This window comes from Homarus americanus, unplaced genomic scaffold, assembly GCF_018991925.1.
Source record: "Homarus americanus isolate GMGI-L3 unplaced genomic scaffold, GMGI_Hamer_2.0 scaffold60559, whole genome shotgun sequence".
In the NCBI taxonomy this organism is placed as follows: domain Eukaryota; kingdom Metazoa; phylum Arthropoda; class Malacostraca; order Decapoda; family Nephropidae; genus Homarus; species Homarus americanus.
Window position 1 is genome coordinate 147,501 of NW_024752976.1, and position 19,583 is coordinate 167,083.

The window sequence follows — 19,583 nt, forward strand, 5'->3', positions numbered from 1 at the left end:
GTGAAAACGACATTGAGAGATAAGTGTGATCCTCAGGTGTGTGTGTGTGTGGTAACAGCTGACGAAAACTCCACGGTAGGACAGGTAATTAATCCAGGTATTCAGCAGACTCTTTATAATACAGGTAAGGCAACAAATAACCATGACACGACATCAACAAACACCTCTCCTCCCCCCACCCCTCCACCCCCCCCTACCTCCTCCTAACCTAACCTAACCTATCCTAAGATCACTAGAGTCTGAATATCACCTGAAAACTCGTCAAGATACTCATCTGAAGACGAAGATATACCTGAAGTTAATTAAGAACAGGAGATTAATGACCCTTGCTAGTTTGTTCACATACACTCCGGAACAGTGAGCATTATCCCTTCCTTCATTTCCTTGCTTCTCTAGTACTCTTCGTTATCCTCTGTTTCATCACCTCTCTCTCTCTCTCTTTCTTATGTTATCGATTATTACGTATTATTCCTTCATTTACCTCGTCTTTTGTGTATTATTGGTCTCTATTTTGGTTATACTATATGTCGTGTTGCCGTTTTATAATATTGCTTTAGATTTCGTCATTATCCTCACACCAAACATCAACAAGTGAGGACTCAATATACACACGATCTGAAATACTGTAAGGTAGTGTGTATATGGTTTTTTTTTTCTGAGACACCCTGTACATATATCTCCCAAGCCCGAGGTATGACATTCCAAGCCAGAAGGTAGGCGACGGAGGCAGAGGAGGCGGAGGAATACCTTACGTCAGACATATTTTTCCTGACGATACGTGTGATAGGAAGGAATACAGATGGTGGTCGTAAGGTGAGGAGAGCCCCACCCCACCTCGCCTTGTCTTGCCCCGCCCCATGCCCAACCCCGCCCCACCCCGCCCTAGAGAGCCCCCTGCCCCCCTCCCACACCACCTAACTAAGATAGATGGAGGGACACACAGCCTTTTGCCACTCCTTTGTACCCATGGTTTAACATCTCACGAGACAAACACCCTCAAGGCTTTATTGTTGAAGTTATTGGTGGTTTTTATCGTGGTTTAGTTTTAATATTAACCTCTATTAAACCGAATAAGATCTGTGTCTATCATCACCACTACAGCAACAAGCAGTAGGCAGGAAAGACTCACTGTAGCAACCAGCATCTATCACCCACTGTAGCAGGCATTATCAATCACCCACTGTAGCAGGCAGCATCAATCACCCACTGTAGCAGGCAACATCAATCACCCACTGTAGCAGGCAACATCAATCACCCACTGTAGCAGGCAACATCAATCACCCACTGTAGCAGGCAGCATCACTCACCCACTGTAGCAGGCAGCATCAATCACCCACTGTAGCAGGCAACATCAATCACCCACTGTAGCAGGCAACATCAATCACCATTAACCACACCACAAACAGACAACAATAACAAAACACAACACAAACATCAAAACACTATCCCACAACATCACTAGCGCTGCCTCAAGTGTCCGTCGAGTAGGGGGCGTCGAGTAGGAGGTGGAAGACGTCGACTAGGAGGTAAAGGCGTCGAGTAGGATGTGCAAGGCGTCGAGGAGAGGGTAGGAGGCGTAGAGAAGGATTAGCAAAGCGTCGAGGAGGAGGTAAAGACGTCGAGTAGGATGTTCAAGGCGTCGAGGAGGAGGTAAAGGCGTCGAGGAGGAGGTACAAGGCGTCGAGGAGGAGGTAAAGGCGTCGAGGAGGATGTTCAAGGCGACGTCGAGGAGGAGGTACAAGGCGTCGAGGAGGAGGTAAAGGCGTCGAGGAGGAGGTAAAGACGTCGAGGAGGAGGTACAATGTCGATCACCCCCCTCCCACTTGATCTTCCTTAGTTAGCGTCACCTGACACTATCAGTCTCCGGGAGGCGTCAAGAGCACCTTCAGTAGTATCCTTCAACACTGACCGCTGGCTCAATACTTCCTGAAGGTAAGACTGGTGGTGAATACTGCTAGTGGGTGATGACTGGTGATGAATACTGCTAATGGGTGATGACTGGTGATGAATATTGCTAGTGGGTGATGACTGGTGATGAATACTGCTAGTGGGTGATGACTGGTGATGAATACTGCTAGTGGGTGATGACTGGTGATGAATACTGCTAGTGGGTGATGAAGGAGTGGACTAAGATTATATTTGTCGTTGTTGTTGTGATGTTGATGATGTTTTTGTTGTTGTGATAATGTTGTTATGTTATTGTTGTTGTTATTGTTGTTTTGCTGATGTTTTGTTGTTTTTCTTCTGTTGTGTTTTTGTTACTGTTGTTTCCTTTTTTTTGTAATGTCTTTGTTTTCTTGTTTTTTGGAGTATTGAATAAATAATCTCTCAGAAATATTCTCACTAAAGAAAAAAAAATGAATTACTAAAAAAAAGTGAAATTGGTTCAAATTTACTTCGAAAAAAATCCTAATATGAATTTACTGTTTTATTCAAATTTAATTATATATTGTGAAGGACTTGACGCATCTGTAGTGTTGGGGAAGTTTTGTTAGAGATTAATAGGAGAATATTTGAGATCTTCCTCGCCAATAAGACTCCTGCATTAGTTATGGGGCCATAAGGAGGCTATTAGTGGATACCCTCCTACTCCTTCTCCCCCTTCCCCTTCCCAAACCTCCCCTTCCCATGCACCCCATCCAATCCTCCCCTTTCCTCCCAACCCCCTCCCCGTTCGCCCCTCTTCCGTCCTTCCCTTTACCCCCTCTTCCTTATTCATCTCTTCCCCCCCCCCATAACAGAGGCCCAAAAATTATACTGCTAAATGGACGATCCTCCTCAAGATCCATTAGGGCTTTTATCTGGCCTCTCTGACCTCTGACCTCTCTGACCCCTAACCTCTGCCAATTGGTAGCTGTAGTGGTGGTGGTAGTGGTAGTAATGGTGGTTGTGGTAGTAGGTATTTGGTTATGATTGTGGTGATAGTAGTGGTAATTGTTTGAGGTAGTAACTATGGTGATGGTGACTGTGGTGATTGTGGTAGTGGACAGGTATCACCAAGAGGCCCCCACTCATTAACTAGAGGGGCGGTCACCACACATCACACTCTCCCTCCGGGTTAATAATACACCGACGCTTAATTATCACCAATTAAATGTTGTAATAAATGGAAATTGGCGTCGATAATATATATAGCAAAGTAATTATTTCTAAATCGCACTTAATTACCGACTAATTATGGTACATGTAATATTCTACCTCACAATGAGTGCACTAATTTATTCAGTCACAAAGAGTTTAATCCCTCTTGATCTAATCTGACCCAAAACTGATTTAAATTAAGCTGTAGGTTAGTAAAACATCAGATGCGGTAAAAAATGTATCAGTTAAGTCAGAAGAAATGGGTTTATGACTGGATGAAACGGATTAATTTTTTTTTTCAATATTGTGGGAGACTTAGTGAGGAATTTTGCGGTATTGTGGAGTGGAGTGGAGTGGAGTGGAGTGGAGTGGAGTGGAGTGGAGTGGAGTGGAGTGGGGTGGTGTGGAGTGGTGTGGAGTAACATCTGGTTCCTCTAATACGTATTGCATTACATTTACAGGGAGTCATTAACAGTTCACTCGGTAATTAGTGTCTTAACGAGAAAACTACAAAAAATCACTCACTCACTCACTCACTCACTCACTCACTCACTCACGTCAACAGATGGTAGCCAAGTGAACTACATAATAATGGTACTAATAATCTATATGACATCAAAAACCACACACATTTATCCTAAAGCAGAAATTCATAACGCTACAACCATCATAACTACAACTCTATTAAACAACATACCAGGGAGGAGGGACCATGGTGTGCTAGAGATGTGTTGGCAAGAAAGAAGTTAAAGTTGACTTGAGATCTCGGAGGGGTAATGGGAGTCTCGAGGCGTCTTAGCGGATCTTAAATGGGCCTTGTTTACAGCGAGAGGAGAAGGAGTGGAGGAAGTGTTGGTGGAGATTAAGTTACAACCAAGTTATGAATTAGGTTTTAACTATGGTCTAGGTATAACTGTCTGAGTGTTTATCTGTTTATGGGTGATTTATTGGTTTTCTGATATTTGGTGATTTGGCGGGGGGGGGAGGAGGAGGGGGATGTTATTGATTATGTGATTTTCTGATCTGTGTTGTAAAATTTATAGACGTTATTTTAATTTTTCTGTCTCTAAATTTTAAATAATTTTTGTCTAGTTACTTCTTTTAGATTAATGGGGTAGATTTTTTTTTTTCATAACTATTTAGACATGGGGTAATGAGGGAAAAAAATAGTTGGTTGGTCTAAAGTAAATAGGAAAAAATAGCTGGTTGATCTACCTCTGGTCTAAAATTACGAACAACACACACACACACACACACACACACACACACACACACACACCCACACAACATTAGCCGGGGTCATTCATTATACCTAAATCGACTCAATGGAACTCAACAGCGTATTCAGTGAGGTAATCAGGGGGAGAGGGAGGAGGAGCTGGTCCATGTTGCTCGATAATGATGGCTGAAGGAAAACAAAAAAAAAAGAAATAAAAAAAAAGAAAGAAGAAAGAAGAGGTCAGTTTAGGAGAGTAGTTTTGTTTTGGTTTTAATTGAAGTGGAAGATTATTTTCCGTTCTCTCCCACTTAGGTAAATTAGTGTGTAAGCGCCCTACATGTGTTCTGCTATGTTTTGCTGGTCTGGTCGTTTCCTTTCCTTTCCCTTCCCTCCACTTCCCTTCCCTCCACTTCCCTTCCCTCCTCTTCCCTTCCCACCTCTCCCATTTCCTTCCCTAAAACTCTAAAACTCTGATATATTTCCCCAGACACAGATTTCCTCATCATTTTAACCTTCTGTCTGATGGCTGACATGTTAATTTTTCGCCTTTTTGATTTTTGATCTGAAGTTGTGAGCAAATTAGACCACGTTGATTCTCAGATTAGTTTAGGATAGGATATTAGAACACAGGACTTTGAAGGAACGTAAAAAGGAGTCACTGAAGTATCCTGCAACACTAACTCAACAGGAAGAGACGCTAGGGTTTGTGTCCTACCTGTGTGGCGACGCTGGCTGGCAGGGGTCGTGGAAATCCTCAATTTATGCTTTTGTTGTTGTTCCCTGACAGCCCAAAGGGATATATATACAGACATATGTTGCTTGTACCTTGAGTTGTGTGTGTGTGTGTGTGTGTGTGTGTGGGTAGATCCTCTGTATGTATGTGTGGTGGGAGGAGGATGGTATGTGTGAGTGGGATGGAGAGGTGTGTGTTTACAATATATGTTAGTTAATATGTGTACGAGCTCCATATATTTCACACACACACACACACACACACACACACACACACACACACACACACACACACACACACACACACACACACACACTACCCTATAAGTTTTCACCTTTAAACAATAACTCAAAATCCATACCGTCGTAAAATTTGCTACATCTACTGACACACTACATCAGTATCACCAAATATACCCTAGTGACACTCCCTCACTACACCCTAACTACACCCTAACTACACCCTCACTACACCCTAACTACACCCTCACTACACCCTCACTACACCCTCACTACACCCTCACTACACCAACACCCTGAAGAATTACCAGTCGTTCCAAACTCTCGTACTACACAACACGACACGACACGACACGACACGAAGAAGATGGAGGATGAGATCTGAGATGATGAATGAGGGAAGAAGAGAAAAGAGAGGAAGAGAGGAGATAAGGAGAGGGATGAGAGAAGAGGGAATCACACTTCAGGAAAATTTGTAAGACAAGAGAAAAGGTAAACAAAGAAGAGAGGTAGAAGGGAGGGGTGATGAAAGATGAGGGTGAGGTAAAGAAGGAGAGAGAGAGAGAGAAGGGGAGGATAAGATGATATAGGAGATGATGGGGAAGAAGATGATGATGATGATGATGATGGGAATAAGATGAATGAGAAAGAATACAAAGAGGAACTATAAATGACGAGACTAGATAAAGATTAAGGAAGGTTATAAGAATATACAAGATAGAGAAAATAACGAAGAGGAAATGTCACGGAAGATAAAAAATAAGAATACATAAAACTTCAGATAATTTACTTTGATTTAGTCTAAGGAAGCAAATTATTCTCGGTCAGTGAGTGAGTGAGTCAGTGAGTAAATAAAACGAATAGGAATAATATGAAGGACAGTAATAACGATGATAAATAAGGGAAAATAAAGCATAGGAAGATAAGAACAAAGTGTGTAGAAGACAGACAGACAGACAGACAGACAGACAGACAAACACCTGGATGAGAAAAAGAGTAACATATAGAAGTAATTTTGCCTTAAGGAGACGATTAAGTGTGTGAGGTAGAGAGAGAGAGAGAGAGAGAGAGAGAGAGAGAGAGAGAGAGAGAGAGAGAGAGAGAGAGAGAGAGAGAGAGAGAGAGAGAGAGAGAGAGAGAGGGAGAGAGAGAGAGGTAGAGTGAGGGAGAATGAGGGAGAGTGGGGGAGAGGGACACTCCTTCCTCCCGATTAACCTCCACCACAAAAATACAGGTAAAGTTAATGAGTTTTGGACCCACTTACCTGGAGATGATGCTGACAGTTACACCTGGAGAGTTTTAATGTAGCAAGTGACTGTAGAGTGGACATAGAGACTTATAAGTGACTGTAGAGTGGACATAGAGACTTATAACTGAGTGTAGAGTGGACAATAGAGCCTTATAAAGGTGGACGATATAATGCTTCTGCGACATCTATACCCACTGTATCTCATTATACTCAATAAGGCTTGGTTGAGAAAGTTATAAATCGTGTCTGTCTGTCTGTCTGTCTGTCTGGGTGTTTGATGGGGTGAGACGAATTGGGAGAGACATAGAGGGAAAATACAATCAGAAAAAGAAATGAGAGAGAGAGAGAGAGAGAGAGAGAGAGAGAGAGAGAGAGAGAGAGAGAGAGAGAGAGAGAGAGAGAGAGAGAGAGAGAGAGAGAGGTTCCCCGCCTTGTATCAGACGCCTTCATCAGCCAGCTCTCCCCGACGTGAAGAAATAAATTGGCATAATCGAGTTACTCTGTCTTGTGGAGGAGGCGGTGAAGCAGCTGGCTACACCATCACCTTAGAGGGCGAGGCAGAGGGCGGGGAAGGTCCTGGCAGGTTAAAGACCCAAGTGTTATCCTGAAGAAGGGAGTGTGAGGTGGGACTCCTTCTCACCAGGTATTGTGTTGATGATCTGGGATTGATTGATTGATTGATTGACTGTGGTAATTACATCATCTGGCGACGTACTGGGGTTGGTTGTGTGTGTGTGTGTGTGTGTGTGTGTGTGTGTGTGTGTGTGTGTGTTTGTGTGTGTGTGTGTGTGTTTGTGTGTGTGTGTGTGTGTTTTACTTACTATAATAGATGATTGTGAAGAAATTTTATTGTATTTATAGTTAACAATCGCAAATTACTTAGAAAATAACTATGGGCATTTAATCGAGCATAATTCACTACACACAAAACATTTATCAATTTCTTCTTTATTTTTCATAATTTAATTAAAAAAAATTCTGGATATGGTTGTTGAAAGTTGTTAGTCAGGCGAACTTGTGTGAGATAAAATGCATAAATATGATCAGACACCACCAGCTCACCTGTCCCACCTCACCTGTCCCACCTCACCTGTCCCACCTCACCTGTCCCACCTCACCTGTCCCACCTCACCTGTCCCATTACCTGCGACTCTAAACAGTTTTCCCCAGGTAGTTTAATTGCTATAGAGAGAGGAACTGCATCTTAATTTGGGAGTTGAAAAGATCAAGTTATATATTTTGCTCTTCTATTTAACTGTTGAAGGCAAATTAATGTTGTATAATTAATGTTGTTTGAAGGTGTTACGCCACATACATACACACACACGTTATCTATACACCTGGGTGACGGGAGTGTTAAGGATGGTGTAGTAAACATTTGAGGTATACACGTGTACAATCATCTAATTCAAATTCTGATGACATAAAGTTGGGTCATCACTAGAGGGTCATAAGGTCATAGGTCATAAGCTATACAAGGTGACCAAAAGTACCCCCTCACCCACCACCACCACTGCCTCATTCACCCCCAGTTGCTTACGTAAACCGGAAACTCCTTTACATTTGAGTGATTCAGGACACGGAGACTAACGAGCATCTGTGGTCATTAGGCTGTTTGGTAAATGTTATGACCAGCTGGGGATGAAAGCGATGAGTGTTGACCTGTACGTGACCTCCATTACTACCACTATTGCTACCATTACCACGACTAATACTGACACTACTACCACCATTATTGACACTACTACCACTAATATACTACTACCACCATTACTACCACTATTACCACCACCACTACTACTACCACCACCACCACCACATCCTCTACAAGCACCATAACCTAACCTAACATAACCACGACAAGTCACAACTAACACCATCACAACCAGCTGAATAAAAGGTTTTGTTTTTTCCTGGTTGTATAAAAAGTTGTATATTGTAGTGTGTCGCAGGTGTGTGTATGATATACCTTATATTATCATAACCATTATCATTATCAGCATTTTCATCGTCATCATCATCATCATCATCATCATCATCATCATCATCATCATCATCATCGCTACAAGAAAGTAAAGAACCATATCGTTGCAATAAACAATAGTAAAAAATAAAATAAAAATCTTCTTATTCTAAAACATCAATAAACTATCATGTAACACAACAACTTACCATGAGTCGTGCTGTCTGGTGTTGATGGACGAGTGTCAGTCAAATTTCTCTAGAGTTACCTTTTGTACGGTCATTCCTCTTATGTTCTGCGCATTGTTCTACAGAAATAAGTTGTATCCATTAAATAAAACTAATTATTTTTTTTTTACGTATTATACTTTTGTAGTGATAATTATTCATTAGTTCTTTGTAAGGTGTTTGTGATGGTGTACTTACTTTGACACAGCATAACTTGAGGTCGTGACGTAACTCCAGGAACGAGTGAGTCATAAAAAATAATTTAATATTTCCTATTTGATATCTGTCTTTACCACCCACCCCAACTCACCACCATCCCCCACTACCACCCCCCCCTCTCACCACCATCACCCACCACCACCCCACCCCCACCCACCACCATCACCACCCCACCCCCCCACCCACACATCACCCACTACCACCCCCACCCACCACCATCACCCACCACCACCCCCACCCCACCCACACACGCCACCCACAACCTCTCTACATCAGCCCTCTACTTCACGCTGGTCGCTGCTCATTTTCTTAATAGTTCTGTCCATCACTTGAGGAAGAAATTGGTTATTTAACACATTGTTGAAAGTTAAACCAATTTTGATTACATAATGTGAATCCTTAGTCAGTATGTAGTCAGTGTGAGGGTTTTACGACACAGGTGTACGGCACAGGTGGGAGGCGAAGCTGTGTATAAAAGCCCCATCTTTGCTGGTCTCCTTCAGCAGTGGACGGCCGTCACCAGCACCGCCTCCGTCACCAGAGAATTCTCTTACTGCGTCACGATAACCAAGAGAAGGTCTCCCCCGTCACCATGACAGCCCAGAAGCTGGTGTTAGCACTCTCACTTCTGGTGAGTGCCTCTTCCTCCACCACACAGGCTGTCACCCTCCACCACACAGGTTGTCACCCTCCACCACACAGGTTGTCACCCTCCATCACACAGGCTGTCACCCTCCACCACACAGGCTGTCACCCTCCACCACCACACTTATGTCCCTACACCCACAAGGAAGTCGTATCATCACTGTATGGTATTGTCAGGCGTGTAGTGAGGCAGTCTGTCAGGCTCATCTTGGCTGTCATCGTTCTTTCGTCTCGGCTTTAGCTCACATGGGTGTTCGTTCCTTTCTCAGTCCTTCTGTCTGCACGGTTCAAGTGTTCAGTAATTATATATTGTATCTGTTCAGTCACTTAATCGTTCGTATGAGCGCCTCTTGGGGCATAGTTCTGGTGCCACCTGAACACAAAGAATAATTATCAATATTAATTTTGGTTTTGAACTTCCCCGTGAGAGTAAATATATGATCAGTAATATATTTGAAGAGTGTAAATACTGTGGTAAGTTTTCTAATTAACACCAACAAGTACGGTGATACTGTACAATTGGCCCGTAGTTGGTGACAATATTATACTCTTGAAGCTAACATTATCTAAAGTTTGTTTTTAAACCTTTCGTGTGTGTGTGTGTGTGTGTGTGTGTGTGTGTGTGTGTGTGTGTGTGTGTGTGTGTGTGTGTGTGTGTGTGTGTGTGTGTGTGTGTGTGTGTGTGTGTGTGTGTGTGTGTGTGGTGTGTGTGTGTGTGTGTGTGTGTGTGTGTGTGTGTGTGTGTGTGTGTGTGTGTGGTGGTGACAAACATGGTATAATATTAAGTACTGGTGTCAACATTGCTTCAAGTTCACAAATCCTTTAATAATGTGTTTTGTTTTTTCAGGTTTAATAATGTTCGTATAACGTGTTTAGTTCCCCCGCCAGTCACTAGTGATGGATTCTGATTATTTTATCTTATTTTTGTCAGTGTGTGTGGCTGGAGTGTGAGGCCAAGTCGTTTGATATCAAGTAAGTCTGGCTCAATCTTCTACCTTAAGTAAAAAATAAATAAAAATTAAAAAATAAGCATCGTATTAATCTATATAGAATAATTTCCTTGGTTTTCTTTTTAATGCTCAATATTTTGCGAAATTTATCAAAATTTCATTAACAAATACTTCATGAATAGTTACTGTCTTATGGTCTTAACCGTAGTTCATTAAAATAATTAATTACATGTACAGTCGGTTGCACTTATAACTGGTACAGTGACCGACGCGTTTTGTGTGATGTGGCATCTCTGTGGAATGCATATCTAGTATCCTTAGTCTGGCTGCTATTACGAGGTTCCTTAGGACCATTCCGGGAGTTGTAATACGATGTAACAAACACAGAGTTACCACATCTCACAAAACGCGCCAGCCACTGTACCAGGTATAAGTTAGGTGACTGAACCTCATAGTAATTACAAAGTTTCTCTCCCAGGAAGCCGGATCTTGGGCCAAGTGGCGTCATCGCTTTACAGGACGAGGAGCTTCAGGAGCTGTTCTCAGAGCGACTCAATGGGACAATACCGCCACCTGTTGTGCCTGCTGACAACTTCACTATTGACATACCAGAGCCAAAGGACTTCGACAACACCAATACTCGACGTAAGTGTCTGAGTCATACTATGTCCTCTGGTTAACGAGAAGCAGGAAGACTCTTGTGTTCAGTTTGTTCAATAGACACATTACCTCGAGTCAGCTGATACGACCACCACTTCAAGCTGTTGAGACGATTGATACCTTCTCCATATTCCACATTGCTGTTGAATTAGAAAGCTTTTATCCGAGTAATTGTAACGTAACAGATTCATTGTGGAAGGGATAGCTGTGACGTCATGAAGGTGGTAGTAACTCAGTAGTCTATGTGGGGGTCACACACCTGCCTCTGTGTTATTGTCCGTATAACTAAAACAACAGGCAGGTGTGTCGTGTCAGACAGGTGTGTTAGGCAGATGTCAGGTAATCTCCACAGTTTAGTACATAGTTGATTACGTTTTAAAGACACAGTTAAAACTCTCACTAATTTAATTTCACTAAAAAAGTATTAATATTTTTACCACAGCACGAGGAGGAGACGCCGGCGAGGACTCTTTCAACTCCGCCTCGAGAGCCTGTCGTAAGTTTAATGCAGGTGTCGTGAGTCTATGTTAAGCACAGTGAAACATAAACTAGTCCTTATCTCCTTTAAGTATTACTTGTTATAGAAAGTTTCATCACACTTAGTTCCATCACACTTAGTTCCATTACACTTAGTTTCATCACACTCAGCTCCATCACACTTAGTTCCATTACACTTAGTTTCATCACACTTAGTTCCATCACACTTAGTTCCATCACACTCAGTTCCATCACACTTAGTTCCATTACACTTAGTTTCATCACACTTAGCTCCATCACACTCAGCTCCATTACACTTAGTTTCATCACACTCAGTTCCATCACACTTAGTTCCATCACACTCAGCTCCATCACACTTAGTTCCATCACACTCAGTTCCATCACACTTAGTTCCATCACACTCAGTTCCATCACACTTAGCTCCATCACACTTAGTTCCATCACACTTAGTTCCATTACACTTAGTTCCATCACACTTAGTTCCATCACACTCAGTTCCATCACACTTAGTTCCATCACACTTAGTTCCATCACACTCAGTTCCATCACACTTAGTTCCATTACACTTAGTTTCATCACACTTAGCTCCATCACACTCAGCTCCATTACACTTAGTTTCATCACACTCAGTTCCATCACACTTAGTTCCATCACACTCAGCTCCATCACACTTAGTTCCATCACACTCAGTTCCATCACACTTAGTTCCATCACTCCACAGTTCCATCACACTCAGTTCCATCACACTTAGTTCCATCACAGCTCCATCCACTTAGTTCCATCACACTCAGTTCCATCACACTTAGTTCCATCACACTCAGCTCCATCACACTTAGTTCCATCACACTCAGTTCCATCACACTTAGTTCCGCCACACTCGAAAGGAGACAACATGCGTTTTAGGGAAATAAAATTCTTTCTTCTCACCACAAATGACTTTCAGGGATTCAAAGCTTGTATGAAACTTAAGCTGTACACACACACACACACACACACACACACACACACACACACACACACACACACAAACGCATGCACGCACACACACAAACTTTAAAAACCGTATCATGAAAAAAGGAACCATTTTTATTATTATTATTATTATTATTATTATTATTATTATTATTATTATTTTTTTTTTTTTTTTATTATTATTATTATTATTATTATTATTATTATTATTATTATTATTATTATTATTATTATTATTTATTATTTTTAATGATAGAAGAGTTATACTTAAATGTTAAAGTAATAACAGGGGAATATAGTTTAGTTGATTATCATTCTTGTTCAACACAACAGGTAAAGGTGGTCTAATTGTTCCAACTACTGATCATACTGAAGATTGAGAAACCACAGCTAAATTCACCTGAAGATTAACCACCCTAACGCTACCTGGGCAGAATGAAGTTAGGTTAGGTTAATTCAGGTTAGGTTTGGTTAGGTTAATTCAGGTTAGGATAGCGTTAGGATGGTTGATCTTCAGGTGATCCAAAAGTGGGTTCCTCGCTAAACAAACCTGAAGGCAAGAAAAAATATTATCTTATATACATATATTTCTAATAGTCTTGTTATGGTTAGAGAATGACTCATTAACGTGTTTAATCACCATAGTTGTTGAAGCAGCTATTAGTTAGATAGATAATTACCCTGTAAACTTAGCTCACTACCTTACAATGGTTCAACATGTATATAGCCAATAGAGGTACAGACCAGCCGGCATATTACAACACAGGTATTAAGAAGCTGACAATATACTGAAGGCGATTTCTTTCTCTTATATCCAGAGTGTGGGAAAGCCAACAAGGGTTCTCGCATTGTTGGGGGAACTGAAACGCTTGTCAATGAATACCCATGGCATGTCGGGTTAGTTAGGGTAGTAAATGGCAGAAAATACTTGGTATGTGGAGGATCAATCATTTCTAACCACTGGGTCCTGACCGCTGCTCACTGCATTGACAGGTAAGTACTCACATTATACTTTTGAGTACGATAAACATTCCCTGCCAAGACTTAATCGTCAGGATATGATGAATAATTTCCCTAGAGTACAATAACTTTAAACTTTTTGTGTACAATGACTCGAACATTTAATGCCATCTTAACTTTACCACTTCAGCAATGCTATAGAAGTACTGGTGGGCGACCACGATTTCACTACCGGAACTGAGACCCAGGACCCGGCATATCTCTACGCAGTCAATTGGGTGAGTAAAGCTGCATATCGGCTGAACAGAACTGACACTTTAATATGTCAGTTGTATGTCAGTTATTAATTAACTTTTGTTTACTTTTTATTTTGTAAACATAAACCCCTCATCTGTTTGTCTTGTAGTGGATGAGACAAACTACAGGTAAAGATCTGGAGTCCCTCAAGTGTTTTATATATACTGTTTAGTCCACCTGACAAGAACGAAACAGATGAATAGAATAAAAAATATTTGGAAGTAAAAATAATTGAACGAAATAATTATTGCATAACAGGATGTAATTTACATATATTAACTGGTTATACATAACCCAAAACCATTAACTGTACACACTTACAGCTCAAATTATAATCATATTCTGAGTTATCAAATTAGTAATCAATGTTTTGTGCTAAGGGAATATATGGATTGATATGCAAATATCTTTATTTATAGAAAGTAGTCCACCCAGACTATGTCAATTCCGTGAACGGATTCGACATAGCCCTGCTACACACAACGCAGCCACTGGACTTCACCAAGTATGGTCAAGCACCAGTGTGTCTCCCTCCATATAAGAACAGACTCTACGTTGGTGAAAGGGTCACTGTGTCTGGCTGGGGCACTACGAGTGAAGGTGACAGCTATTCTTTACGTCTCTCAACTCAACGATGAAAACAAAAAATTCACCACATACTGTTTATTACATTTGGTGTAAATTCTTATCACATTGGTCTGTGCTCCGTCCACTACTGGGACTTTGAATTCTTTAATCTGACAACTTTCCTTTCGGTAATATCTTCTCTAATTGTTATCACTCTTAATTCATTTTCCTTCCCTCTGGTATACATTCTCTTAGGTTACTGGCTAGTGAGGTTATCCTTCATCTCTAGTGTGAATACTGAGGCAAAGTATTCATTTAAGGTAACAGCTGTTTGTTTGTCATCCCTTAGAGCCACGTTGATGTCCTCCCTTCGACGGCCGACAGTATCCTAGATTCTCAGTTTACTCCTGACCTACACAAAAAAGGACTTGGGATACTTGAAGTACCGTTTGACTGATCTACTTTCCTGATTGACCACATTTAAGGCTGTTTTGTATGATGCCCTGAGCTCCTGTATTCCTTCCTCATCTGGTTGCAGGCTTCAATAGAGCTGGTCTTATTCCTTCTTCTTGTCATCTTAAGGATTCCCATAAGGTTTTGCGTTCCTTCATCTGTGTCTGGTTCCTCTTTAATGATTTCCTCCCAGTTAATTCTGTTTAGTTTTGTCCCACATAGGAGAGCTGACAGCGGTTCTCATCAAACATAAATCACATATTAGCTCGTCATACTTATACTTTTTTTTTTTTACAGAAGAATGATGTAAATGAATGACAAAGATTTATGATTTGGACCCATCATCATGGTGAAATATTTTCTCCCACATATTATTAGAATATTTATTTCCCCTAAGCATAAAACTGCTCAAATAATATACAGTAAGCCAGTGTAACATTACCTGGCTAGAGACAACGGTAACAATAATGCTTCTTATTCACTCTTACCTCCCTGGTGACCATTGACACGTACACAGACATAAACCCTCTTATACAAATAAATATTCTTCGGAAAATTACATGATTATTTTATTAAACTGATAAATTTATTGTTCAGGAGGAAGCATAAGCCCAACCCTGCAGGAGGCAGATCTGTTTGTCTGTCATAATAGCTACTGCAATCAAGCTTACAACGGTATCATCCTCAACAACATGGTGTGTGCCGCAGCTAATGGCAAGGACTCCTGCCAAGTGAGTGCATAATACTCTCTTCGTTTCATATTAAGTGACAAATAATGAAAGAAACGGTGAAGCAAGTTTGTGTTGAGAGTGACAACATGAAGTAGAGGATTATAGGGTACCAGAAGCCCTAGTGAGGCGTGTAGCGAGTGTACGTGTGTCACAGGTGCCAAGCTGCGTGTGTGTGTAACAACGTTTTCTGTCATTATAGTTTAACTTTGTGATGGTCAACTAAATATCACAACAGCTTAAAGTTAATTGAGTCAATATATATGATTAAGGGGAACTAGAGGACAACACAGTACTAATTAGCCAACACCTCCACAAGGGGCCGAGACCTTTACGCGGGTGAGACGAGACGACCCGGAATATTTTGCTCAACAGAAAATCTCACGGAAAATAATATCTGTTTCAGGGAGACTCAGGAGGCCCGCTGGTGTACAACAACAACGGCATATATGAACTCATTGGTGTTGTATCGTTTGGAATAGGTTGTGCACGTCCCGGCTATCCTGGAGTGTACACACGAGTTACTAGTAAGTACTGTACTACCCTTGTACACCTGATGTACAATGTACACCCAAGTTACTAGTACTACCCTTGTACACCTGATCTAAAATGTACACTCGTGTTACTTACAAGTGCAACACTAAGTTCCATAACACTATTTATCACGTCACTCATTACTTAATCATTGTGGTTTTATCACACCTGTCATCACTGTACTATCATGGTTATATCACACCTGTCATCACTGTACTATGATGGTTATATCACACCTGTCATCACTGTACTATCCTGGTTATATCACACCTGTCATCACTGTACTATCATGGTTATATCACACCTGTCATCACTGTACTATCATGGTTATATCACACCTGTCATCACTGTACTATCATGGTTATATCACACCTGTCATCACTGTGCTATCATGGTTATATCACACCTGTCATCACTGTACTATCATGGTTATATCACACCTGTCATCACTGTACTATCATGGTTATATCACACCTGTCATCACTGTACTATCATGGTTATATCACACCTGTCATCACTGTACTATCATGGTTATATCACACCTGTCATCACTGTGCTATCATGGTTATATCACACCTGTCATCACTGTACTATCATGGTTATATCACACCTGTCATCACTGTACTATCATGGTTATATCACACCTGTCATCACTGTACTATCATGGTTATATCACAATCTGTCATCAATAATTATCATGTTATATCACACCTGTCATCACTGTACTATCAGCGGTTATATCACACCTGTCATCACTGTACTATCATGGTTATATCACACCTGTCATCACTGTGCTATCATGGTTATATCACACCTGTCATCACTCAAATATCATGGTTATATCACACCTGTCATCACTGTGTTATCATGGTTATATCACACACCTGTCATCACTGTACTATCATATTAAGATCCACACCTGCTCAATCACTGTACTATCATGGTTATATCACACCTGTCATCACTGTACTTTCATGGTTATATCACACCTGTCATCACTGTGCTATCATGGTTATATCACACCTGTCATCACTGTACTATCATGGTTATATCACACCTGTCATCACTGTACTATCCTGGTTATATCGCACCTGTCATCACTGTACTATCATGGTTATATCACACCTGTCATCACTGTACTATCATGGTTATATCACACCTGTCATCACTGTACTATCATGGTTATATCACACCTGTCATCACTGTACTATCATGGTTATATCACACCTGTCATCACGTACTATCATGGTTATATCACACCCGGTCATCACTGTACCATCATGGTTATATCACACCTGTCATCACTGTACTATCATGGTTATATCACACCTGTCATCACTGTACTATCATGGTTATATCACACCTGTCATCACTGTACTATCATGGTTATATCACACCTGTCATCACTGTACTATCATGGTTATATCACACCTGTCATCACTGTACTATCATGGTTATATCACACCTGTCATCACTGTACTATCATGGTTATATCACACCTGTCATCACTGTACTATAATGGTTATATCACACCTGTCATCACTGTGCTATCATGGTTATATCACAACGTCATCACTGTGCTATCATGGTTATATCGTACACCCGTCATCACTGTACCATCATGGCTATATCACACCTGTCATCACTGTACTATCATGGTTATATCACACCTGTCATCACTGTACTATCATGGTTATATCACACCTGTCATCACTGTACTATCATGGTTATATCACACCTGTCATCACTGTACTATCATGGTTATATCACACCTGTCATCACTGTACTATCATGGTTATATCACACCTGTCATCACTGTACTATCATGGTTGTAATATCAGATTCCTTCTCCAACTTCTTACTCTGCATTTTGTTCATCGTCATTACAGGTCACGTCGACTGGATACAACGCTACACTGGAAACTTATATACTGCAACATCAGGTTAAGGTAGTAGGTGCTTGTTACTACCACTGACACCCCTGCTGCCTACCTGTCTGCCTGACTCACGACCACCACGGTACCACCTCTCATCTCTACCACAGCTCCACCTCGCTGCCTGCCTGACTCATCACCAGTCGCCACCACCACTCGATTCCTCATAACACCGCAAAAAAATAAAATCGCGGATTGAGCTGACATTTCTTGTGTCGTTTCATAACATCAACGTCTAGGCCTTGTTCAGTAATTATTATGTATTTATGTAAGATGATTTAGCGAGCAAATTTACCACTCGTGGAGTTTTCTAATTGGCTGTTAAACTTCATATACACCAAGATCTTTACGACTGAATTCTGTGGTGAGAAAGCCATAGTTGTTGTGTTTTGTGTCTCAATTGTTAACTCTCATGAGGCATTAAGTCCTAAATTAGATCATAAATAAAATAACTAATAAACTATGTTAGTGAAGAACAGTTTCAACATCTCAAGGTCTTTTCTCATCTAAATTTGAAGTTTTCAGTGACTTACAAATGAAACCAATACTATGTACTTTAACATTGGTATTTAACACAGATGAAGAATATTTTTGGTTTTGGGTTTTAAATCACACGCAAATTATATATGTATGTATTCGATCTATATCATAAATAATTGGTGCAATGCAGTTTGATTTTAAATACCCTCTAAAATTACAGCTATATGACGTCAGAATTGGGCGTGAAGCGGTTCAGGGGTTCGGAACATCAAACGCATCACTTTGATAATTATTATACAAATAAAGTTTACTAATACGAATATTCTTTTGTATATGATTTGTTTTAAACTATTGAATATTCCCCTGGGCTCTACCCCAACATATGTTATCATCAAGAACAGAGACAAGATCAAAACTGGTGAGAAATATGTTTGTTTGTCTCATCTGGGGGTAGATACTGCTTCAGTCTGTGGCGCGAACTTTACACTGTCCCGACTCTCATCACTCCAGAACTGTCGCCGCCATTATCTCGCTAACACGTCGTCTCTGATAAAAAGTCTTTGTTGGTGGATCATTTAACACTGAGATAAGTTTGTGCTTCAGAGAGTGTCATCCCTGTCAGCTGTACAGAAGAAATACGAGGTGAGTGGAGGTGAAGGTTGGACACTGGGCGTAGTTAGGAGTTTGTTGACGTAACTGCCAGGTCAGGGATTAAGGATTACTGAACCACCTTTATTTGTGTCGTCTTGTTTACGTCAAATTATACACTCGTTCCTCAGTAATTGTTAAACACCAAATGGGTGATTACGTTACAGCATAATAAAAATATACTCTTATGATGTGGTTAGGGAACACGGAAGTATTATTATTCACCAAAACAGCGTTGAGGACAAAGGTCAATAATCTTAAACGCTTATAACCACAAGTTGATTGTTTAAAATCGTTGCACATTTTTATCTAACATTCTAGTGGGTG

At 40.8% G+C, this 19,583-nt stretch overlaps 1 protein-coding gene across 1 annotated transcript in view; it reads left to right on the forward strand.

Annotated features, from left to right (window-relative positions):
• LOC121855235 (trypsin-1-like) overlaps window positions 1-18,601 on the forward strand; it is a 27,114-nt gene extending 8,513 nt beyond the window's left edge. The window contains exons 2-11 of the mRNA XM_042350115.1: window positions 9,434-9,561; window positions 10,507-10,547; window positions 11,004-11,170; window positions 11,628-11,681; window positions 13,474-13,648; window positions 13,806-13,893; window positions 14,332-14,512; window positions 15,530-15,663; window positions 16,067-16,187; window positions 18,084-18,601. Coding sequence (XP_042206049.1) covers window positions 9,434-9,561; window positions 10,507-10,547; window positions 11,004-11,170; window positions 11,628-11,681; window positions 13,474-13,648; window positions 13,806-13,893; window positions 14,332-14,512; window positions 15,530-15,663; window positions 16,067-16,187; window positions 18,084-18,142 — 1,148 coding nt within the window. The 3' untranslated portion in view covers window positions 18,143-18,601. The remainder of the gene's footprint in view (window positions 1-9,433; window positions 9,562-10,506; window positions 10,548-11,003; window positions 11,171-11,627; window positions 11,682-13,473; window positions 13,649-13,805; window positions 13,894-14,331; window positions 14,513-15,529; window positions 15,664-16,066; window positions 16,188-18,083) is intronic.
• Window positions 18,602-19,583: the final 982 nt, after the last annotated feature.